Source organism: Lissotriton vulgaris, chromosome 5, assembly GCF_964263255.1.
Source record: "Lissotriton vulgaris chromosome 5, aLisVul1.2, whole genome shotgun sequence".
NCBI lineage: Eukaryota > Metazoa > Chordata > Amphibia > Caudata > Salamandridae > Lissotriton > Lissotriton vulgaris.
This window is the reverse complement of record NC_141693.1, coordinates 1,350,478,798-1,350,503,934: the sequence shown is the minus strand read 5'-3', so window position 1 is coordinate 1,350,503,934 and position 25,137 is coordinate 1,350,478,798. Positions and strand designations below refer to the sequence as shown.

At 50.1% G+C, this 25,137-nt stretch overlaps 1 protein-coding gene across 1 annotated transcript in view; it reads right to left on the bottom strand.

Moving 5' to 3' along the window:
- LOC147712585 (AMP deaminase 1-like) overlaps positions 1-25,137 on the bottom strand; it is a 2,876,771-nt gene that overhangs the window by 2,501,405 nt on the left and 350,229 nt on the right. The window contains exon 2 of the mRNA XM_086923285.1: positions 11,989-12,163. Within this exon, the coding sequence (XP_086779411.1) occupies positions 11,989-12,163 (175 nt within the window). The remainder of the gene's footprint in view (positions 1-11,988; positions 12,164-25,137) is intronic.

Here is a 25,137-nt window from a genome sequence, read left to right as displayed (position 1 = left end):
AGCCATGCAACTAGGATTAAAGGACTCAGAAGAATGTTAATTATAAATGCAACAATGTGGTATTGTTGAATTTATTTTAAAATGTGCAGACAAGAAGTTATAAGACTTTCTTTTCTGTAAGCCACAATTCAGCCCTCTAGTGCTCTGCCTTGATGGGTTAGAGGTAAGTGGATTATACTGGCTGTTTGAAGAGGTGATAAATGACCCCTGGAGTTAGGAAGCCTTTCTGGGAGGAGAGGTTGCTGGGCATGGGAATGCCAGAGCCAGGGGGAGGGGTAGTAAATAATGCTCTTTAAGTGATGGAGGGACAAGCTGTAGAAATCACTTTCATTTACACCTCTTCTCCCGGCCCCACAGCTGGATGGGGGGATAAGGAGGAATTTCCAGATGTAAGGGGAGTGGACCTAGGTAGATGAAGCCATCCTGTAGGCTGGTTTAGTTAGTTCTGCTCCCTCTGCTGGAAAATCAGCCATGATGAATTTTGGAGAAATTGTGCTCTGTGTGAGAAAATAATGCCACACTTTAGAGGATGTGTTCATACCCTGGAGCGTTGCCCCGCACCTCATTGGACAAGAGTGACCTCCTTCTTGACCCAGAGAACTTGGAATAAGTATCTGAGAGGGACAGAGCCTCTCAGATGATGCTGCTTCAAACTTGAGAGAAGAAGGGTCCCTGCTGAGGAGTTTGATTTGCACCAATCAGGCCCTGGACTCTTAAGATTGTGCCTGTTGCACAATCTGGAATTACAGCCCTGTGGACTACCTTGCTTCAAAAGGACTAAAGAGTGGACTCCCTGCAAGTTGAAGGTTAACAGAGCTCACCTGGACCACCAAAACCAAGAATCCCAAGCCTGTAGAACTATGAGTGAATTTGTAAGACTTTTGTCGTTGTGGATTGTGGGAACAGAAGCCCCTTTCAAGGACCATCCTGGAGATTCCAGACCCTTGGAGTAAGGTTTGGACACTTTGAAACCCTTTGGAAAACTTCAGAAAGAAGGCCCAGAGGTTTGGAGAAGTTTGGAGCAACTTTGGAAAAAAGCTCCATAAGTGGACCAACTCACCCTGGCTAGCCAAGCCTGCAAGCATCAACCATGAGTTGGCCTGCCATCCAGGTTCCTCCTGCTGAAAAGCTCCAGGGGACTGACTTCCAGAGTTTGACTGAGCGTATGCGGAAACCCAAGCTTGCAAACCCTCACCAAATCAGGCCTAGTGAAAAGCATTGAGGGACCCCGCAAGAAAAAGCTCTGTAAAAGTTCTAATTCCGAACGTAGAAAAGGTGACTGGTACCAACCACAAGAGCCAAGCCACCCACCATCAACTGTGTGCCAGCCTGGATCCCTGGCTCATACCGCTGGAAAGCTCCGGAGGTTGGACTTCCATAGGTTTGACTGCGAGCTCGTCGCAAGGCAAGCCGGCAAACCCTCACCGAATCAGGGCTGGCTGAGGGCTAATAGGGGCCCCGGGAAGAAAAGCGCCAGAAAAGTTTCTAAGTCAGAAGGTAACAACTTTGACCGAGACCTACCGCAAGGAGTAGCCCCGCTGGGCTTCATCGCGGTAGGCCTGAAACTTTGACTTTGAGCAGGTCTAGCGTGACCAGATGTACCAAAAGGGGCTATACGTTTCTATGTGCTATTTAGTGCTAAATCTTTAAAAAGTCAAATGCCCGGTTCCCTACATTGGATTTTTTTCATTTAAAAGAGAAAAATATTTCCTATTTTTATAAATTGGTGTTGGATTATTATTGTGTGTTGTGTCTTAATTATTTACTGAATGTGTGTTTTTAAATGCTTTACATACCTGTCTTTGAAGTTAAGCCCACCTACTCACAGCCAAGCTACCAAGGGTTGAGCATGGGAATAATTTTCGAAGACCGGTACTGAGCCATATATTGAGGCAGTGGCTTTATTGCCGGGGACAGATATACATTTGACCCTACTATTAACCCACTTTCCAACATCCAGACCAAGCACTCTTAAACCATACTGTCTATAAGTATGGATGACATGTGACTCCTACACTCTGTAGTGTTATGTAACATTTCCTATATACAGATTTACACACCTATGATTCACTGCCTCTGTGTAGTGTGAGTGATGTAAAGTGCTGACACCCTGCACTGGTGTGAGTGGCGCTATATAACTAATTAAATGCATCTGAGGTGGTAGTGAGGGAATCCGTGGCGGAGCTGGGTTGTTGAATACCAAGGCTGTTTATTTGATTTCAGCTCCTGCCTCCTTCATCCACCAACATACTCTCCCTCCACATTATCTCACTCTTCCAGGTTCTTTCTCATCTATGCTTTCTCCCTTTTCTCTGTTTTCCATATTTCCCTTCCTCTTTCTGCCCACAACTCTTGATGCCTTTCTCTCTCTTGTTTGGTTTTACAGTCTGATGGTTTAAATAATGTACCGGTCTCTAACAAAGAATGCAGTTGGACCTCACCTGCAGACACCAACTTAAATAAAGCTTCATTAGCTTGCAGCCCACAAAGGAAATGCCAGAGTGGCTAGTCTGGCCCTTTCAGCATTGTATATTCTTTCTGAAGAGCAGATACAACCTTTTCTCTCCTTTCTGCCAGACACAAGGATCCCAGCCTTCTCCCATCCCCTTGACGTAGCACAGAAACATTACATATGACCAAAAATAAGGGCCACATGGTCAACCTCATCTCAAAGTCCCTGCCCCCATTCTACTCAAAACTTAGGGACTGATTACGATGGCAGGCGGACCTCAGTCCGCCCGGCTTCAAATTGGGCAATGGGACTGCTCGCCTACAAAACGGCTGCCCCACGATAGGCATTACAATGCGACCGCCACTACGGCGTTTGCTAGGCCTATCTTTTACATTGCGGCAGGCGCTGCCGGCTGCATCACCCGTCTCAGTGTAAAAAAAGGGACATCTTACATATATCACTGCACTATGTGGCAGTGCCACATGGTGCAGTGATATGTAGGGGGGCATCATAGGTGCCCCCCAGGTCCCATGTCTGGGGGCCGGGGGTGAAGGGGTCTGCTACGGGCCCCCAAAGACCCTTTCCACCAGCTTTTCTATGGTGGGTGAATCGCCATGGATAGGCTGGCGGGTAAAGGACATCGTAATCCCTACTGCGATGCCTGGTAGGCACCACCAACATTGTAGGAACTACGAGCCCCTCTGCCGCACAGGAGGGCTCAAGGAGCTCGTTCGGTGCGTGATGATCCGTTGTTCCGACTGCCAGGGAACCGCCCACAATTGTAATATGGCGGGAAGTGATGCAATCACAGATGGCGGTGGGACCATCACCAAAGGGTGATGTGGCGGTCCCACCGCCATTATAATCACCCCCTAAGTTTGCCACTGGATTCAAGTAAGCCGGGCTGAAGACGGCTGGAATGCCAGAAACCGGTCCTCGGAAGCTTGTTTCCGGTCCAGGGAAGACATGGCTTGGCAGTTCGGGCTTTACTGTTCCCATGAGGCACAGGGTCAGACTGATTTGCATATAGCCATGTCTGAACTGGGATGGCAGAGTGGGCTAAAGAACGGTGATGGATTAAACCTAGATCTTTTGACTGGGTGTGAGTGTTTGATTGATTCAGATGCTCCGTCTATCACCAGCCCCTTTTGTACCGCTTTTGGCCGCCATAAGTGTGGCAGGGTATGCTCATACTTGATTCCCTTGCTCACTTTGCCACTGGATTCAAGCAAGCTGGGCTGAAGACGGCTGGAATGCCAGAAACCGGTCCTCGGTAGCTTGTTTCCGGACAAGGAAAACATGGCTTGGCAGCTCGGGCTGGACTGTTCCCATGAGGCACAGGGTCAGACTGATTTGCATATAGCCATGTCTGAACTGAGGTGGCAGAGTGGGCTAAAGAACGGTGATGGATTAAACCTAGATCTTTTGACTGGGTGTGAGTGTTTGATTGATTCAGATGCTCCGCCCATCACCAGCCCCTTTTGTACCGTGAGTGGCGCTATATAACTAATTAAATGCATCTGAGGTGGTAGTGAGGGAATCCGTGGTGGAGCTGGGTTGTTGAATACCAAGGCTATCTATTTGATTTCAGCTCCTGCCTCCTTCATCCACCAACATACTCTCCCTCCACATTATCTCACTCTTCCAGGGTCTTTCTCATCTTTGCTTTCTCCCTTTTCTCTGTTTTCCATATTTCCCTTCCTCCTTCTGCCCACAACTCTTGATGCCTTTCTCTCTCTTGTTTGGTTTTACAGTCTGATGGTTTAAATAATGTACCGGTCTCTAACAAAGAATGCAGTTGGGCCTCACCTGCAGACACCAACTTAAATTAAGCTTCATTAGCTTAATTGGGAAAACAATGTTGTTCAAAGAAAGAAGATAAAAAGAAAGTAGCGCTTCATTGGAAAACACTGTAAAGCGGCGCTAAGGTGTGTGGGTGTAAATAACAGTCTGGCCTGTCTGCTGACCACTCTGTATTGCTTTATTTGGTTATTTAAATATTTTTCTTATTTTGATACTTTTTTCTCTCCGTCCTGAGGTTGTACTTTGGAATAGTACCCTGACAGAAAATTAGGATATTTCCAGCCAAAGTGTTCTGCTAGTTTTTGGATCCATTTAACAGGGGAACAAATAAAGAAAGGAGAGGCAAGAGAGAGAACGTAACAGCTGTCTCTTGAAATCAGCACTTAAGGAGGAGCGAGACAGAGACAGAAAGAGATGGAGGAATAAAGAGAGAGAGAGAGAGGCAGAGCAGGAGAAGCGGACACTGTGCTTGCCTTCTCTGGGCATGAAGGAAAAAAGACAAGAGTTTGTTTTCCTTCTGTCCCCTTCCCAGACCAGCTAAGCCTTCCTGCAGCATAACAAAGGAGAAAGAGGGCGGGTGGCCTCTTTGACTCCTGGCAGGTCAAGTGCAGGGCCATTAGGTAGCACTTTCGCGAGCTAATGGCCCTACGAATAACAGAAGGGAGAGGGGAAATTCTTTTGTCCCCTCGTCCCCCCCATGCTTGTCCCCCGTGTCCCCCCCACTTTAAAACCTGGGGGGGATATATCCCCCGCGTCCCCCACACTTCCTATGCCCATGTCTGAGGGCAAAGGGCTCTCTCACCATTTTGGAAGTGCTTCCGCGTCAGATCAGAACGGTGATCTCCACAGTGATACAGCGGTATAAATAGTCAGGTGCTTGTCAGTTGCTTTTTCTCCTTATAACTGCTCCAGAGTCCCAGGAGCTGCAAATTTCATGGTCAGAGTTACCTCCAGCCTATCAGGTTACCACCAGCCCCATGGCTGCACAGCAGCAATCTGTTTTCTAACTTTGAATCAGTTGCAATGTGCGTGCGTGAGTTTCGTGGGCATAGCTTAGCCAATAAAATTGGGGAAGAGGGAGCTTCAGATTTTACGACACTCAAGCTGGCATATCATGTTAAAACAAAATACATGAGAATCAAGGCAAGAGGGGGCTTAAGGGGCATTGGAATGTGAGAGGAGTGTGAATTGTTAGAGGTACTTAAAACGTATTATTTTGTAAAATAACCAACATGTTTTAAGATCTGTCAAACAGAGACAAGTGTGTGTGTACTTTTGTCTGTGTGTGTATGTAAAAATCCAAGAAATGCGACAGACACCTCCCCATTCCCAAATGAAAGCACCTTATCCAACTCTTTTTTAGAGAATGCATTTATTAGGGGGGTTGCAAAACCAAAAACACCGCCCTTCAACTACGTCCCTGTGTGGGAGGAAGTTGTTTTCTATGTGGAAACACCCTTTAATGGCCAGGGATCAAATTCTGGTCAGAACCGTTCAGCAGGGAACCAAATGTACAAGCCATTTGTGCAGGGGCCACCCTGCCCATACTTGACACTGTTGCGAGTGTATCACCCCTCATCACCGAGCGTGGTTCGAGGGGATAAATAAACCCAGGTCGCAAGTGACCTTCGGCCGAGACCATAGCTGGATGTCTTGTGTGCATTTCTTGCTACGCGCTGCCAGGCCTTGCGGTGCACCCTTCAGCTTGTCACACTGGCGAAGAGGTGAGAAAAGACCCTCACATCTGTTTCCCCAACATAGGTAACGTGCTGTTCTGCCTACCGGCGTGTGGCTGCGCCAGCCAGGCAGCTCTGCACTGCCCGTATCTGCCCAAGGTCTGCTTGGTCGCCATCACGACCTGGTCTGAGTGTGCGCATCAGGCGGCCGCACATGAGAACGCCTACTGCGGTGCGGCAATCCATGTCCGAGCGGATGACACTCCTGCCTGAGCCTGCCGCTCAAGAGCCCGCCACCGTGTGGCACATTACTCGAGGGCGGGGCTCCTGGGCCTGAATCGGTAGGAATCCCCACGAGCCTACAAGGAGGCCTCACAATGAGTGGAGCACGCTTCAAAGGAGCAATTTTCACTGCGCTGGGGATGCAGGGGCAGCACAGAAGGCTGATAAAAGGGGAAAGTGAAAAAAGTGGAAAAAAAGAACAGAAATATGGGTAAATCAGTCCATAAGTGCCCAATGGCCACCAAGCAAGAAAAGCATAGCCACCAAGCAAGGCAGGCCTCTACCAAAGCAAGGTCGGTCAAGGGGCTCACAAGGGGCCCACACGAGGCACACAAAGCCAGAAGGCCCAGCATCCCAGAAAGGAGAGCAACAAGGCCACCCAATCCCCATGCAGGGAGGTGCTGTCACACCCCAAGGTGACCAGCCCTAAGGTATCATGGAAGACCCTCCACCACCACAGCCTCCAGCACCAGTCATGCCACACTCGCAGGCTTCAGTGATGCCTATACTCCAGTTCAGCCAGCTGTGGGTGGGTCGCCTTAATCACTATTTTACAGGGACCCGGGAAACGGATGGTACGGTGAAGCGCTTCCTGTTGATGCACTTCAGAGGGGACGAGCTCTACGAGCGGTTTGAGATGCTACTCAACACCGGAGCAGCCCGGGAGTATGACGCTCCTATTGCGGCCCTCGATAAGTACTTTGACCCACAAATGAACAAGACTATCAGCGGTTCAAATTACGCCAGGCCCGGCAAAGGGAGGAGGAATCAGTAGACATGTTTTACGCCCGCCTCCGGAAGTTGGCACACTCCTGCACTCATATTGACCAAAATGAAAAGATCCGGGTGCAAATCATCCAGGAATTTAAGTCTGTCACACTGCGGCGTCAGATGCTCCTACAGCCAGGGATATCTCTGGACAAAATCCTGGTCCTTGCCCGCTTGTATGAGCTGTCTGACAAGCAGGCTGACCAGATGGAAGCCATCCGAGTGAGAAACACGCCCGCCATGGTGATGCAGAAGGTAGTCCAGGTCAAGGAGGAGACAGTAGAGGTTGTGCAGAGGCGACTCTGCCCAGAGGCGAAGTACCAGAAGTTGGCTGAGCGGCAAGTGTGGGAAGTGTGGTTAAGACCACAAGGAGCTAGACAGGTGTCCGCCAGAGGGCAAACCTGCTCAAAGTGTGGCAAGGCCAATCACTATGCCAGCATCTCCTGGAGTGGAGCAGGGCGCACACGCGGAGGTACTTCCAGGGGCAATCGAAAATCCTAAGGAACCTCATGCTGGAAGAACACGACAACCTGAGGGCCCCCCCTGAACAAGGCGCTGCTGCATACTGCAAAGACAATGACCACAGGTTTGTCATATCGTTTGCAGGAAGGCCAGGGAGATCAGGGCCGAAGAGACACCCACCTCCAATGTGCGACATCATGGTAAACGGAACATTGGTCCAAGCCTTAATAGACAAAGGCACAAGGGTCAACACAATGGACTCCAACCAGTACAATCGTCTGTCGCCCATACCTCGTCTGACACCGAACGCAGCCAAGATCTACACATACGGAGGCACAGACCCCCTACAGCTCCGTGGGATGATGGAGGTCGAAGTATACAGCGCAGAGTACTCCATGACAACTAAGTTCCACGTGACTGTGGGGAAGAAAGGAACGCTGCTGGAGTCTCACACAGTGGAAGGCCTGGAGCTGGTGTTCTTTGCCAAGCAGGTTCATGAAAATCACCCTCAAGACATGCTGAGTGAATTTCGCCAGCTCTTCTAAGGGCTAGGCAAACTGCGAGGGCACCAAGTAAAGCTACACATCCACAGGGCAGACCAGCTGAGGGCACTGAGACACAGGCACATCCCCTTTCACCTGCACACTACTGTAGAAAGAGAGTTGAAAGACCTGGAGGTCTTAGAGAAGATGTCTGGACCCACACCATGGGTATCCCCATTGATGGTGGTGTCAAAGCAACCGGACACCATCCGGCTTCCAAATCAGGCCATCCGGAGAGAGAGACATGTGCTCCAGACCATGGATGACATTGTGGCAGATTTGAACAGGGCACAGTTGTTCTCCAAAATAAATCTGAACTCTGGATACCACCAGTTGGAGTTGGCGCCAGATAGCTGCTACATCACCACGTCCTCCATGCACATCGGCCTCAGGAGATATACCCCGCTCAGTTTTGGCGGGTCATCCGCGGGAGAGGTGTTTCAAAACACCAACAAAGAAATCCTCTCAGGCCTGATAGGAGTAATCAACATAAGTGATGACATCCTGATTTATTCACAAAGTCTCTAAGAACACCATACCCCGCACAGAGGCTGGCTGACTATGAACTCACGCTCCATAAGAAGAAATGAGCGTTCTATCGGGGGTCAATAGACTTTTTTGGATATATCTTTTCATGAGACGGACTTCTCGTCGACCCGCGCAAAGCCGAAGCTATCATGACTGCCCCTGTTCCACAGAATCCCACAGGGATAAGGAGCTTCCTCAGGATGGCGACATACTGCGGGAGGTTCATCCCGAATCTGGCCACTGTGGTGGAACCACTCAGGCTGCTGACTGAAACTGGTGCACCCTGGGAGTGGTCGCCAAGAGAGGAAGCAGCCTTTCAAGACATCAAGAAAGCCTTACTGGATCAGACAACTATGACATATTTCCACCCCAAACGGAAGATGGAGCTTGTGGTTGACGCTAGCCCTATCGGGCTAGGGGCGGTCCTTCTACAAAAAGACACCAAAGGAATCTGCGCCCCATGGCGTATGCCAGCAGGGCGCTATCCCCAATGGAGACCAGATATGCTCAAATAGAGCAGGAAGCCCTAGCCATTAGGTGGGCATGCCAGCACTTCCACCTGTGCCTATGCGGCCATCCCTTCCAAGTGGTAACAGACCACAAACCCCTCCTACTGCTGTTCAGTGGATTGACACGCATGGCGCCCCTGAGGATCAAGAGATGGGCAGTTCATCTGCAAGCGTACACTTTTCAGCTGATATATATAGACCCAGAGCTGACAACCCTACCAATTTTCAGTCCTGGATCCCCTCAGAAAAGACTGGTGGGCCACTGCAAAACAATGACGCCAGCACCTAGGCCTTCGTGGCCATGGTGGAAGACAGCACCTGCCCCGCGGCAGGGACAAAAGAAGACATTTTCATCACCACGTATGAGGATGACATGCTGAAAAGGGTGAACGAGACCATGGAAAAGGGACAGTGGCATTGGTTCCAGGACTGAATCACCCAGCTAACTGCGAAGGATCAGAACTCCCAACGCCAACTCTGGAGAGTGCGGCACAAACTCAATATTAGCGGGTCTGGCTTAGTTCTAAGGGGACAGCGAATCGTTGCACCTAAGACTCTCTGCCAACGGATGGTAGCGCTTGCCCATCAAGGACATCAAGGTATTGCCAAGACAAAGGCCAGACTGTGGGCGAAGGAGTCGTTTCCCAATATGGACGACATGGTAGACGCCGAAGTCCATCCCAGCCACCCGTGCACCATCACCAGGGGTGCCCCCCCCCAGCGCCGGTCATCACAGAAGAACCATGCAGTGCACCCTGAACAACGTTAAGTATCGACCTTGGGAGCTCTCCCAATGGGAGGCACACCATGGTCGTCATGGACTCCTTCTCAAAGTTCCCAGTGGTAGTGCTGGTGCCCTACACGGCATTCACACATGTGCAACCAGCCCTGGAAAAGATCTTTGCCACATTCGGGCAGCCAGATGAGATAAAATCTGACAACGGGCCACCGTTCGAGGGGGGAGAATTCCACGATTTCCTGGCGAGGAGAGCAATCTGGCATCGCAGCATCACCCCACAGTGGTCTCAAGCGAACGGCGAGGTGGAGCGGTTCAAGAGAACCATCAACAGGTATCTCCGAATCTGTGTGGACCAGCACCAAGATCTCGAATCATGTCTGCAGCAATTCTTGCTCGCCTACTGGCCAACACCACACTACAACCGGAAGCGCCCCAGCCTTGCCCCTGCTAAAGCGCTCACCACAAGACCTAATTTCTACTGACCCTGAGTGGGCGCCGCCCAGAGTGGATGCAAAAAGAGCGCAACAGAAGGGCAGGACGACCAACGAGAAGGGGACTGCAAACAGAGGGGCCAAAGCCTCTGCCTTGAGCGTAGAATCAAAAGTAGTCCTCAAGGATCAGTACCCAGGCTGGAAATTTCGTATGCCTTTTGAACCGGAGGTGTCGACAGTCACTTGTGTGGATGGCACCATGATCACAGCACAAAGAGGCTGCCACACGGTGGTGAAAAACGTATCCTGGTTCAAGGCCGCTCAAAGTGTCCTGGTTGCGGAGCACCCGTCTCAGGATGACAGAGCAGATCCAGCAAGTCTGCCGGATGAGATCACTGCAGGCATCCCGGAAAGCTGGGTGCTCTCCCCCGTCCCGTGTGGAGTGAGGGCCAGCCTTGAGAGCCCTGAGAAGCCATCCATGCCAGGGGCATCAGTGAAGCCGTTGAGGAGCACCACGGAGAATCCGCAGCAAGAACCCTCCCGAAGCGAAGGGTACCAGCTCAGACCCAATTCGGCGCCCAGCCAAAGGCTGAAAGACTATGCCTGCTGAACGAGCTGTGGACCTGCCGGCTTGGGGTCAGAGATTGCAACGCCACAAAGTAATTCTATCATGCAGTTTACTTTTGTTCTTATGCTCCTATCCTCTCGTTTCTAGTTTCCTCTCTTGTTGGTTCTGTTCATCTAAAGGACAGTAGGGATGTAGAGGGGCCACCGGCCCATACTTGACACTGTTGCGAGTGTATCATCCCCTCGTGAGTGGGTGCGGTCCGAGGGGATAAATAAAGGGGCCCCAGGTCGCACGTGATCTTCGGACGAGACCATAGCCAAGTGTCTCATGGGAATTTCTTGCTGTGTGCTCCTAGGCCTTGTGGTGCACCCTTCAGCTCGCCACACCATTGTTGGCATTTTTGGGACAATAACAGATTTTATACCTCAAAACCCAAAACATTGAATCCTACCACAGCAAGTGCACTTGGCATTCTCCTGGGACTTTTGCAAGCTTGGGGCTGACTTCAGGCTTTTGGCAACAAACACGCACTAGGGGCCAGATGTAGGAGCCCAAATACCGGTCGGTAACGGCCGATTTCGGCCGTTACCGACCGGTATTTGGTATTGTAATGTAGGAGGCTAAAAAATTACAGAATCGGTATATTTACCGATTCGGTAAATTTACTGATTCGGTAAAATACCGAATCGGTAAATATACCAATTCTGTAATTCAATATGTAGGTGGCACAGTTTACAGTGCCACAGGCCCTTAGAAATTCGTTATTTACCACCCAATACTATTGGGTGGTAAATTACTAATTTCTGTGTACATGTACATCTGTGCCATGTGTGTCATATGGCACACAAGCCAAAAACAGGGGTGCAACAGGGTGTCAAAGTGACACCCTGTACCCCTTGGAAATTCGGTATTTTTACCGATTCGGTAATTACCGAATCGGTATTTGCTATTGAATCCTATGGGCTTCAAGGCCTTTAGGAATCAATGGCAAATACTGATTCGGTAATTACTGATTCGGTAAAAACCAAATCTTACCGATTCGGTATTTTTACCGATTTTTTTTCCTACATAGCAATTACCGATTAGTAAATACAGATTCGGTAAAATTCGGTATTTACCATTCGGTAATTTGCTATTACCTACATCTAGCCCTAGGTCTTTTTAGAAGGATAGAAATGCATTTGCTGGAGTGCAACAGTGGTCTGTATATATTGAAATTGACACTTACCGTTTTTCCTGCATCTCTTTGTTCTCCTTCTCGATCTGGTGAATTTTGAGTTCATGTCGAGATATTGGGCACGTTTTTCCAGCTTCAAAAGGTACAATATTTGCCTCTGTATTTACATATTTATCTTCTGCCACAAACACTTCCTTTGCAACTATGTTAATTTCTTCATTTGTTTCTGAGGGAAGACGATTTAGAAACACTTCTTAGCGGGCATGCCACACTTTATTATTTACACTTTTAAGAATGTACGCATGAAGGAATACCAAATCTGTACCTTCACATGACAGAATATGCTGCATTTCTAACATAAATTACATGGGAACGGCATTTTGTAGAGTATATACATTGAAAACAATTGCCACAGAGTTAGATGAAAGGTTTAAAATGGTCCACTCTTTCGGTCTGTTAAGCAAGCAAGATATACATATTTGCGTAGTGCTTATTATCTCAGACAGTTAGAATTCACTGAACTGTAGATGATAGACATTCATTTTAATAACTTAACGGTAACGTACAGAAATAACTCTAAATAAAATATTGTATTAGTGGCCAAACACAAGTATTCTGATTGTATCGTGACATGATGTTAAATACAGGAATTTTACAAAATATGCAACTCCTAAAATAATAATAATACAACAAAATGGGAACAGAGTATATTCAGATGCTACATTCAGTAAGTAGTAACTCCCTAAACTAACACATACGTCGTTTCTGTGCGTCCCATCCTGAGGATGAACATCAAAAAAGACTACTCCTCTTTAAAAAAGTTAACATTAATTTAAGTGAAAGAACACATACTATTGCTTGTGATACTATATATAATAAATGGCCTCACTTATTTAGGTCTAGAAATGGGAGTCTGTGTTACTGATTCAGAGATAGGTACATAGTTGGCAATTTCCTGAGTCTGGCATCCAAAGATGTTCAGTATGGAAGGTGGCACCAGAGACTAGAGACTAGAGCCAAGATGCCTATGCTATGGTGCGGCTCTGCGGCTGAGATCAAAATCCGTCATTAGTCCTTGCATTCAGCACCTAGCTCTGCTTTCAATACACATAAATGGAGGGTAGGGGAAAACCTCCTTGTAGGAGCTGAATTTGTAGAGGTCAGACCCATTTTGCGGAGACTACTGCAGTGAGTGATGTTCGGTCACAATCGGGCCTGGCCGACCTCCTTTAGCCTGCGCCAGGGCTTTAGATGTCCAGGGTCCTGCCAGTGCTCACCACCAGTAGTTCTAAAAAGCAGGTGCTGAGACGGGTCCATATCGGCTCTCCATTTTTGCCCTCACGATCAGGGCGAAAACAAATTCTTAACACTGCAGCGGAACCACCTTTCACTGCCTTTGAAGTAACTTAAAAGAGACTCGTTATAGTTCTTTGACAGTTTCATTTGTTCAGATCAGAAGCATTTTCAATATTATATACAACAAAGCCATAGTTGTTGCTTATTTATCTTACGTAACTAACCATTGACAAAGCCAATAGTCCTGACTTGTCAAGTTGTTATAGGTGTAATGTTACTTGTATTATACAACTGCATACAAAGACAAAAGCAGCAAAATACCAGTCAGGTGGCACACTATGCTAAGCACAGATTTTATGTTTAAATGCTTTAACCCCTTCCGTGCGGGCGGTTTTCCCCGCCCATGCTGACTCCGCCTTGCGCGGGCGGAGTCATGACGGAACGGTTCCGTCATCCGCACAGCTCACCCGTAGTGCATGACGGAACCGTTCCGTCAGCAGCATGGAAGGGGTTAAGCCACGCCCTTAAATACATCGGCCCACCCCTTTGAGAGATCCCCCCTAATTGTTTCATCCCACTAAAACCCCTGGCAGGCAACTTACGCTGTAAGCTTGAGCAGGTGCCACAAAAGATCTGCAGATGGGCAGGGCCACGATTCTACTCTGGTTAGGGCAATCAGCCGTTGTACGCGACTGTCCTGGGCTGTGGAGAAGACTGAGGCTGATGTGTGGATGAAGGTTGACCCCATTTATTCAATAAAATGGTGACGGAGATGACACATCGGGAAGTGGACTGCAAGCACCAGACCTAAGTGAAGTTGTGAGGCAGTGATGCAGCGCAAAGTTGCCCATTCCATCAGATCATGGCAGAAAATGCAAAGATATCTGATTTAAATGTGCACTTAGCACGTGTCTTATGTGACACAACTATGAATGCATCCATTTCTAACGATAATGGCCTTACTCCTAGTCCTACTCCCTCGCCTTCCTTCAGCACAATTGAGGCCCCGCCTCCCACCCAGACCCACCCCCAGCATAAAAACTCTGCCCGCCCCCACCTCCACCTGTACACAAACAAGCCGAGCTAGCACTCAGTTGAACCGCACCGGGAGGGAGAGAGGGTCCTTGAAGGAAGGCGAGGGAGTAGGACTAGGAGTAATGCCATTATCGTTAGAAATGGATGCATTACCTCCCGTCCCTCCCTCGCCTTCCTTCAGCACAATTGAGGACATAGCAAGCAGAAGAAAACAGAGACGGACAACTGAGTGACAAAGAACACAAAACAGTGCCCCAAACACAGCAGATCAACATCCCCGGCCTCGCAAAGAGGACAAGACTCCGAGGCCCGAACCCCCACCAGAGGAAAAGCCACCAAGACTGTGGACCGAAATCAACAACCCCACGGAGTGGGGGAAGGCTAACACCTGAGTCGGACCAAAGCGAACAAATAGAGTCCTCCACCCGGAAGGACACCACAACCAGCAGGCACCACAGCAAAAGAGGCCGGACAGCCAAACCGAGCAAACGAGACTCCACAGCCAAGGAAGGAGCAGGACAGAACACAGGCAAAACCACCCCACGACAGAGCGAAAACGCCCGAGCCACCGGAGGGACAAGGGACGGAACCGGACCCAAAACCCGCAGAACCATACCGACCAGACAGAAGGGAATGCACAAGACAGGGCCCAAAACACCCCCAAGCGCCCGCGGGGGCGACATCAACCAAAAAACAAGGCCCGAAAGCCGAGAGTCGCAGCCCAAGACCCCAAGGAGCCCAAAGGGTGGACCGGATAAGACATCCAACACAAGCAGCAAAGACCTCGAAGGGAAGGACCCGACAGGGTGGGGAATCAAACACACCAGACCCGGTAAAGAAAACCAGGCAACAGACCCCAGGCAACATGCAAGGAAGCCAGGAGCACAAAGAAGCAGGAAAGCCGCCCCCTGCACCTGCAGAGGAGCCACCGACAATCCCAGAAGAGCCCCAGAAGGAGCGAACCGCTACACCAAAAGGAGGCCAGCACCATGGGAACAACACCCAGAGCAGAACCCCAGGCGGAAAAGGCCAGCAAACACCAAGCAAAGGACAGCCGAGAGGAGGACCGATGGGAAGCCCGCAAGCCACCGCCAGCCAGCCGAGAACCCCCAACCCGGCCAAGGCTAGCCGCACAACAGCCAGGCAGCAGGGGCAAGCCCCGCACAGAACCCAGGGGAAGGGCACGGAACCACAGGAAGGAACCCTCACCAAGCGCAACACAATCCGGACAGGAGAGGAAAACAAGGAGCCCAAGGCCAACAGGGAGCAACCAACAACCCCCGAGAACAGACCCACAGGGCCCGCACCAGAAATGCCCAGAGCAGCAGAAAAGCAGCGAGGGGGAAAGGGAAAGGCACACAGAAAAACCCAGAGGCCTAGGAGAGGGTCAGCCGCCGACCACCCCAAGACCTGGGCCCCCGGCCCAGAGACCAGAACCGGGCCACCCAGGCCCACCTTGGCCCACAACAAGACCACCACAGGGAGGCCCCAACGACCCACCAACAGGCCGGACACAGGGAAGGAGTGAGAAAACCCAGGATGAAGGAGGGACCCAGCACAACAGAACAGCCAGCACACAGGCCACCCACCGAAGGCAGAGATCAGACAGCCCGAGCACCCAGACCAGAGTCCACAGACACAGGACGCAGGACACAGGCAACCAAGGAACAAGGACCAGAACCCGGACCAACCCGACCGCGGCATAGGACGAAGCCACCGGACGACAGACTGAGCCAACACCCACGGACCCCGCAGAGAGCCCCAAAAGGGCACCAGGGCAAGCCCAAATGCCACAAATCCGTCAGCAAGAGAACCCCCGGGAGACCAGCAGGAACCAGAACTGGAACCCGAACCGAACCCAGCAAAGCCAAGAACAGGCAGGTGACCGAAGCCACCACAAGCGGAGCCGGAGGAGCCAGCGAACACCCAGCCAGAAGGCAACAGCGGCCGATCCACCAGGAGAGCACTCCCGGGGACGAACTTATAAGGGCAGCAGGGACAACGGACCCCGGAGACCAACCCAACAAGAGTCAGACGGAGAAGAAGGAAATGAGCCCAGGGAACCAGAAACACCACAGAAGCCAAGCGCCCCAGCACCTGCAGCCTCAGGACCGCCGAGGAGCCCCCGGGACCACAAGGCCCGAATCCACGAAGGGAGAGAGACCAGGAGCCCGCCGGACAAGGGACCAGGGCCGAGCAAAGCCAGAAAATTAGCACCGACAGGGGATCAGAGAAGACAAACCCCGGGACACCAAAAACCCGACCACCGGAAGAACCATCCGCAAGAGGTCGACCAGAGACGGAGGAAGGAAAACCCCCTCCGCAAGAAGGAGAGCCCGAGAGCACCCATACAAGCGGGAAGACCCAGGGTAAAGGACAGAGGCTGAAGGGGAAGGACGCCACATGGAACACGGGCACATTCCACAGAGAACCGCAGGAAACGCAGCAAGAAGCAGTGACATGGATGCGGAGAGAAGCGCCCCCAAAACCCAGGGCATGCCATAAACAGGCAGGCTGGGCCTGCGGAAAGACGGCACGAAGGACCAGCACGTGGAAGGGAATGGACCGAAACCAGGAGCAGACCCCCAGGAGAACCAGAACGGCACAAAGCCGCCGGACACCCCAGCCCCAGCAACAGAAAGGAGCGGGCCCCAGACCCGAGCCCCTCTGATAGGAACCCAGCAGATGGATCACATGGCCAGAAGGCAACAGCGGCCGATCCACCAGGAGAGCACTCCCGGGGACGAACTTATAAGGGCAGCAGGGACAACGGACCCCGGAGACCAACCCAACAAGAGTCAGACGGAGAAGAAGGAAATGAGCCCAGGGAACCAGAAACACCACAGAAGCCAAGCGCCCCAGCACCTGCAGCCTCAGGACCGCCGAGGAGCCCCCGGGACCACAAGGCCCGAATCCACGAAGGGAGAGAGACCAGGAGCCCGCCGGACAAGGGACCAGGGCCGAGCAAAGCCAGAAAATTAGCACCGACAGGGGATCAGAGAAGACAAACCCCGGGACACCAAAAACCCGACCACCGGAAGAACCATCCGCAAGAGGTCGACCAGAGACGGAGGAAGGAAAACCCCCTCCGCAAGAAGGAGAGCCCGAGAGCACCCATACAAGCGGGAAGACCCAGGGTAAAGGACAGAGGCTGAAGGGGAAGGACGCCACATGGAACACGGGCACATTCCACAGAGAACCGCAGGAAACGCAGCAAGAAGCAGTGACATGGATGCGGAGAGAAGCGCCCCCAAAACCCAGGGCATGCCATAAACAGGCAGGCTGGGCCTGCGGAAAGACGGCACGAAGGACCAGCACGTGGAAGGGAATGGACCGAAACCAGGAGCAGACCCCCAGGAGAACCAGAACGGCACAAAGCCGCCGGACACCCCAGCCCCAGCAACAGAAAGGAGCGGGCCCCAGACCCGAGCCCCTCTGATAGGAACCCAGCAGATGGATCACATGGCAAGCAAACAGGACACCCAGTCCCGCAGAGCCACCCAGCAGGAACCGGAGACAGGCACCGGAGGCAGCCGAACCCCCGACCAGGAGGAACCCGCACCAAGCCGACCCAGCACCCACGACCCACAGAACCCAGGACCCCAGGAACAACAGAAACGGCCCGCAGCCACAGAGGAGGAAATGCCAAAGACGACCACCCACAGACAGGGAACCGACCCGACAGCAGTGACAGGGACCCAACAGGGCCTGGCACACAAACAAGGAGGCAGCAAGCCAGGGCGAACAAAACGGCCAAAACCGCGCCCCTCCGAATGACGGAAGGAGACACCCATAGCGGGGATGATGGAGAGGACCCAGTGCAAGGCACGCGAGAAAGGCAGGACGCCCCATTCACGGCAAGGTAAGCAGAGGGCCCAAGCGGCGACACCCAGCCACCACAAGCAATTGACCTCAACCCAGCACCAAGGAGGGCACAGTAGAGCAAAGGACAGGCCAGCCCCCAGCGCCACCGCAGCATCCAAGCAGAACAGACCCACCAAGCAGCGCGACCAGGACAGGTACCAACAGCCCAACGGGAGGAAAGGGGGCGACTCCCACAAAGAAGCAAAGCCACCGGAGGAAGAGAGGGACTCTCCGCACCGAAGAGAAATCCCCCGACGCAAACTGAGCGTGCAGAGAAGCCTGAAACAATAGAGGATCCAACACAGCGCCGAAGGAATACGGAGGGCTGAGGAGAGACCGCACACGGCAGGCCCCACAGGCAACCAACAAGCAACTGTCAGCAGGCCAGTACCACAGTGGACAAAGCCACAAGCACAAAGCACATACAACCAGTACGAGCAACGCACGCCACTCACATCGCACCAGGCCCCCACCCCGGGACCAAAGGGCAAGGCCAACCGGGAGGGCCGGGAACACCAAGGAAAGAAACCCACAGTCCCAGCCCAGCAGGAAAGAGGAAAACCCTGCCGACCAGCACAAGAGCCCAGCGACCCACGTCCAGAACGCCCACCACCCTGGAGCCACAGACAGCGCCAGTGGCGGGAGAAGGATCCACAGCATCCAAGCACCCACAGGGAATCAGTCGCCCACAGGATTCGCAGGATGAAGAGGGGATAGAAGGCAGCAACAGAACCTCCAAACCCCAGAACACAGGACAGAGCAGCCCCAATCCAGTATAGCACCAACCAGACATGAGAGGTAGAACACCCCCCACGGAGCCCAGGCGACCAGTGCGCCCAAAGGGAGACCGGAGTCGCAGAGGAAGAGGACATCAGCATGCCCCCACTAACCCCAAGCGACCCAGTGGCACTCAGCCAAGGCCACCATAATCCAAAGAAACAGGAGCACAGGCAGGACACGAACCCTTCCTCCAGAAAAACGCAGCGCCAACAAAGGCAAAAAGAATACCCGCCGAAGTACAGCACCAAGGCAGGCATCACATCAAGAGAAATGCCCAAGCATTGGAAGGGGAAAAACAACTGAAAACAGGCAGAAACCCGTCCTACCTGGCCTCCGGGAAGACAGCATACCGGGAGGAGGCAGTCACACAGCCCGACCCGGAAACGCAGCCACAGCCACAGGAGGACCGTCCGACACCGTCTAGGAGCTCCAAGCCACCGCTCCGCCCCCACACCACGAGGGAGACGAGGAGAGGAGGCACCGCCAGGAGAACGCTCCAGAAGGCAACGCCGTAGCAGAGAACCAGACCGAAGACTCCTGGGCACCGCCACAGGGAGGAGCTGAAAAGGTAAGTCCCACTAGGGAGACAGAAAAAAACAGGTGCAGGTGGGGGCGGGCACAGTTTTTATGCTGGGGTGGGTCTGGGTGGGAGGCGGGGCTTCAATTGTCCTGAAGGAAGGCAAGGGAGGGACGGGAGGTAATGACAATCCATTCAACATTGCTATGAAAGAGTGGCTTTACTATAGAACATGTGAATTTACTCATAAAGTGTTTCTATTCATGGTGACTGAAATATACATTTAGAAACCATCCTTAATCAATAGATATAGATTTAATATGAATGTTTCAGAAATATTCATTTGATGAAATTAAAAGAATTGTTCCTTCGCATTATTTTGCTTCATGATTAACACATGGTTTAGGATTTTTTGAACATATGCAAAATGTCACAAATATTAATGTCACAAATATTACTTTCGAGCCATCGTCACATATGTAGTTTATGATTTTGAACAGAATGATAATTATTATGCAATGTATCCATTTTTTGTTGTTACATGTAGGCCTTTTTACATGTAGTTGTTAGTCATACGTACTATAGAGAAATTTGAGTTTTCGTGTATGCTAATGCCGTATGAATTAAAATACTAAAGAAAGTATAATCATTTGTTTAACTGTACACACGTATATTAAATGTGCAAACTATGATTTAATAGTTTGAATTGTCATGATTTTGTAGGCCTGAACTTCATCATTATGCGTATTACATTTTCACTGGTTACTGTTTCTGCTAACTTAAATAATGTTTGCAACTGATCTCTGCATTGCTAGTTAAGAACCGATACATTCTTCTATTAGTGATAGATACATACTCTGGGAAGAGGACCTTGACGGAGAGCTCACAGGAACTGTAATGTTGATAAATGCATAATGGATCACAGATCTGGGAATGTAAAAGTGTCACTGTTCCCGTGTCTAGTCTGGGCCATTTCACAACTGTTGCAGCTTGCAAGGTGTGAACCCCTTGGACAATTGCTTCTTCAGATTGTTGCAACTGAAGGAATGTTGCTTGCAGGTTTTACAGACTATAACCTACCAATGGTCCGGAATGAAGGAGCTCTTTCTCACTTTTCCCCGAACAAGGTCCGAATTCTTGTCCCTGGACTCTTGTGGACTTCCATGCTGAACACTATCTGCAGCCCTGTTGGACTTGGCCCTTTTTGCAGGGTCATCCCTGAACTTTTTACCTTCCTCCTGTATTTTGTCTGACATGTTTTTGTTGATTTTATGACTCTGGGCACTTTACCACTGCTAAAGTGTATATGCTCTCCCTATTGTAAATTGATGTAGGGATTAGTGACTCCATGATTGACGGGTTTGGTTTACTTTTTAGACCCTAGTACAGTGCACTGAGTGTGCCCAGGGCTTGTAAATCAACTGCTGCTGGTGGGCTTGCAGCACTGGTTGTGCCACCCACAGAAGCCACCTGTAAAAGTGTGTCTCAGGTCTGCTATTGCAGAGCTTGTATGCAGTTTGGTACTGCCATGTTGACCGGGCAAGTGCACCCACTTGCCAGTCCCTAAACCTTCCCTTTTCTGCATATTATTCACCCCTATGGTAGGCCTAAGGGCAAGGTGCCTTTTAGGTTAAAGGTAGGACATGCCCTGATGTGTGTGGAATGTCCAAATAGTTACAGCCATTTTCGTTTTTCACTATTGCAATACTACCTGTTCCCCATAGGCAAGAATGGGCAGTTTGATTATAACACCTTATAATCCTAACTGACTCAGGGAACTAGGTAGACATTCAAGTTTAGTATGCCTAAACTCAGAATAATACAATACATCTTTTAGTGAAGTTGGTTTTAACATCGTCGGAGAAGTGTGTCGCCGCTGCTGCCGCCGCCGTCGCATTGCTGGGAAAGCGTGACGCTGCTGCCGAAGTGCCTCGCATCGCCGGAGAAGAGGCTCAACGTCGCATCAGGCGCCGCCGCATCACCGGGAAGCGTGCCGCAGGGCCTGTCGCAGCTCAGAAGAATTGTTGAGGCGCAGCACAGCCGTCGGGCGTGCACGCACCGTGTGGCATCAAGGAGAAGACGACAATTTTAGTTTCATTGCACCAGATCTTCATCGCATCACGGTATTGCGGGCCCCATTGCCACAGAAGCGCAGTAAGAAACTGACGCATCCCCTCCCCACACCGAGAAGAACCAACGCATCCCCTGCACATCAGTAGGGACCCGGCGTATCACCGTTCTTGCGTGTAAGGAACCTTCCATGCAACACTTTCGTTGTATAGTGTTACACATCCAAAGGTACATTGAACTTAAAGTGTAACGTTTTACATCTAAAGAGAACTAAGCTATTTCTACCATTTTTAAAGTACAGTTTAGTGGATTTTTGTTGTTTGTGGTCTTGTGTTGAGTCTATATAAAAATACTTATTTTTATACTACAACTTGTGTGGTGTCCATCTGTAGTGTTGTCACTGGGTTACTGTATGTGTTCACAAATGCTTTACATACTGCCTCTGAGATAAGCTTGTCTGCTCGTGCCAAGCTACCAAGGGGGTGAGCAGGGGTTATTTTAGGAGTGTACCCCTAACCCTGACTAGATGCAAGGGTCCCTATTTGGTCAAAGGTACTAACTGCTAACTAGAGACCCCCAAATCTAACAAGCCTGATGCAGATTTCCCTTTCACACCCTTTTTGCTGACCCTTTTCATTATTCCCCCCTGCCCTTGAATGGACTTTGAGATGTTTAGACCTCAATGACTATTATGGACTCTACTTTAAGTGTGGCTTAGACTGAGACGTTCCTGATTCTGTGAAGACTCTTGACAGAGCTTCTGTCATGTAACTGACTGTATACTTGCTCTACCATGCTTTTCTTTCCTATAAGCAACTCTTTGACTATTAAGACTCTGTAAACAACTGAATAAATGTTATTTTAAGGACTGCACTTGGGAAACTTAGATTTCTAATGTATAGTCGAAATAATTTTAGATTGTTTTCCTAACATCAGATATTAGTGCAGTTGATCGGAATAGCAGCTGTTGAGCCTCTTGTTTGTTTAATTCTGATTCACTTAAACTTGATCAGGAGACTTGGTCTCCCTCTAGCTTTATTGTACCTCTACAACATGATGTCTAGAGTGATTTACTTGAACTTAATTACTAATTTGTAACAAAGCCTTTTTAAACTTGACTACTGATTCCTGGTCCTCATTGTGTAGCCAAATGGTTGCACTGTCTAATGAAGGTTAACCACAAACTCTCTTTCCCCTCAGTATGCACATATAAGATCTATCGGAGGACCAAGAGTAAGAGTAAGTAGTATAAAAGTGTGGGTCAAGAAAATGTTGGATCAGCAGTAATGGCATGAATTGTGCCCGAGCTGACTGACCACGCCCTGGGGATTACATGCAGTGATCCACAGTAGAGTGCTGCCTATTATAGCCCACTTGTTTATTTGCTGACACTGGCTGCTGATGGGTACTTGGCACCCTATTGATCTGGGGGAGTTCAACGTTGCAGAGGTGTACAGCAGACCACAAATTTTACTGCCTCACCTGTATTTTTTGTGCTGACGAAGAGGCTGTGACCTACAGCTATCTTGCCTCACTCCTGAGATCACTGACAACATGTGTAATTGAGATGCTGGTCTGCTCATGCCCCTCAGCTGTAAATATGGTGCCTCTGAGGAGAAATGGGACCAGTGAAAAGGGGCCACTCCTACTCATTCTTGAACCTATCTAGAGACACTCTTTGAGGGGTATTTCTAGCCGCATAGAAGTGTGAAGGGGAGAAAATCATTAATGCACAATCAATCTTGAACACCACTTCCTGATACTTAAGAACCAAAGGACAATTTAGAAAGGTTAGTTTGGTTTATTACAAAGTCAAAAACAACTGTACATATACACACCTCAACATGAGGGTATAGAAATACAGAGGAAACAGCATTAAGCCAAATACACGCATCCAATTCAGATGGTGCAACATAAACAAAACTATTAGTTCTAGAAGGAGAATACAGATAATTAGGAAGCAAGAGTCCAAATTCCACCGCATTGAGGTTCTGATGAATGATACTGCATTTTTTGTTTGTGGGATAGAATGGCGGTGCACCACGCCTCCCCATAGCCACCTGTGATCCCGTGATTTCCTGCTCCACCCCCTCTTCGTGATGGCGGTATGCTGCGAGAGCTCTGGTCAAGGTTCTCATCTGTTTGCAGTGGCGGCGTTTTGCAAATTTGGAAAGTAATTGAGGAAGAGGTTCGGTTCGGCGTGTTTCTGCGCCTGATGCCCATCTCTGCATCCTCGAAAAGCACATTCCGAAAAACAGAAAGAAGACCGCATCTCGGATTTCATCTACACTGACTCTCCTGGTGTGCTAGCTTCACGGCCCGAGTCCCAGGTGAGGCGGAGCAGGAACGGTGGCGGCGAGGTGAACGGGGGAAAAGCGCAGCAGTGAGGGCTGAAGATAAGCAACACCTGTGTGTCAGCGCTGTAATAGAAATGAGGAGAGAAGCAGGGAAAATAAGGATAAACCCAACTTAGCCTGAATGTGCCATTATAAGCGAGGGAAGCAGGAGCAGAGACATATATGAGACACATATGCGTACATGAAGACCGAGCCCCGAGCGTAGATACACAGGACTACTGGATAAAAGACTGTTGATCCGCGGACTTTTGGACTCGCCCCCAGCCCCAAACGACTTTCACCCTCTGGTTTGGTGGCATTGGGTGAGTCCTCTTACTCAATACATTTTTCGCACAGAATTTCCGTGCGCAACGGTGGCGGCAGTGGCCGGCTAAGGGTTTTGGCACGTGCAAAGGATTTTGTTTCTGCATTTGGCGATACTTTGGATATATCTTGAATTACTTACCCTCATTTCCGTGATGCTGGAAGTCTGGTGTCAGCAAGCTTTCTGCATTCCCTTCTTTTGCTTAAGACTTCAGTATCCAGAGTCCTTTTCTTCCCTCTTTTTTGGAGATATTGCCTTGAGTATTCACTTCGACTTCCGGTGATCTGGTGATAGCAAGCTTTTTGCATTCCGTTCAGGACTTCAGCATCCAGAATTCCTTGCTTTTCCCTTTTTTGGGGGGGGGGGGGGGCTCAAAAAGGTTTACCGCTGGAGAAGCTAAAACATGGGCAAACTCCTGAATGTATGAATCAAGGCGAAGGCCCGCCGTCAGCAAGCTAAAGAGGCAGCAGTAGCCGCTAAATTTGCGGGTAAAGATGATGGCAAGGAGGAGGTATCTATACACTCCTCTGAAAGTTCAGGCGAGTTGGAAGCGTCCCTCACAGTTTTACCTACTCAAACAAGCCCAGGAGGTAATTTGGTGCTAGTAGAGACAGGGGAAACAAATTCTGGCTTGGAGGTGGCTCAGACTGGGCAATCCGCTCAAGATGGCCTGAAGGAAGCAAAAAAGATTAAAACACCGGCGGCGCTCAAAGTATCAAAACAATTTCCTTTGTTTGAGAAAAAGCCTGCTATGATTACTGCCAGTAGTCTGGCTCCGCCTGCTGTTTTTTCGGGATCAAGCCATATTTCAGAAACATCAGCGGTTACAGTGTTGCCAGGTACCTTGGGTCCAGCGTCAAGAGTGGCAGCTAATACAATGCCCGTCAACACCTCACCACACGTCGAAAAAAGCTAATCTGTAGGTCAAAGAGGGGATGATTTGGTAAAGGCCGCAGTGTTACAAGTTGATCTTAGAT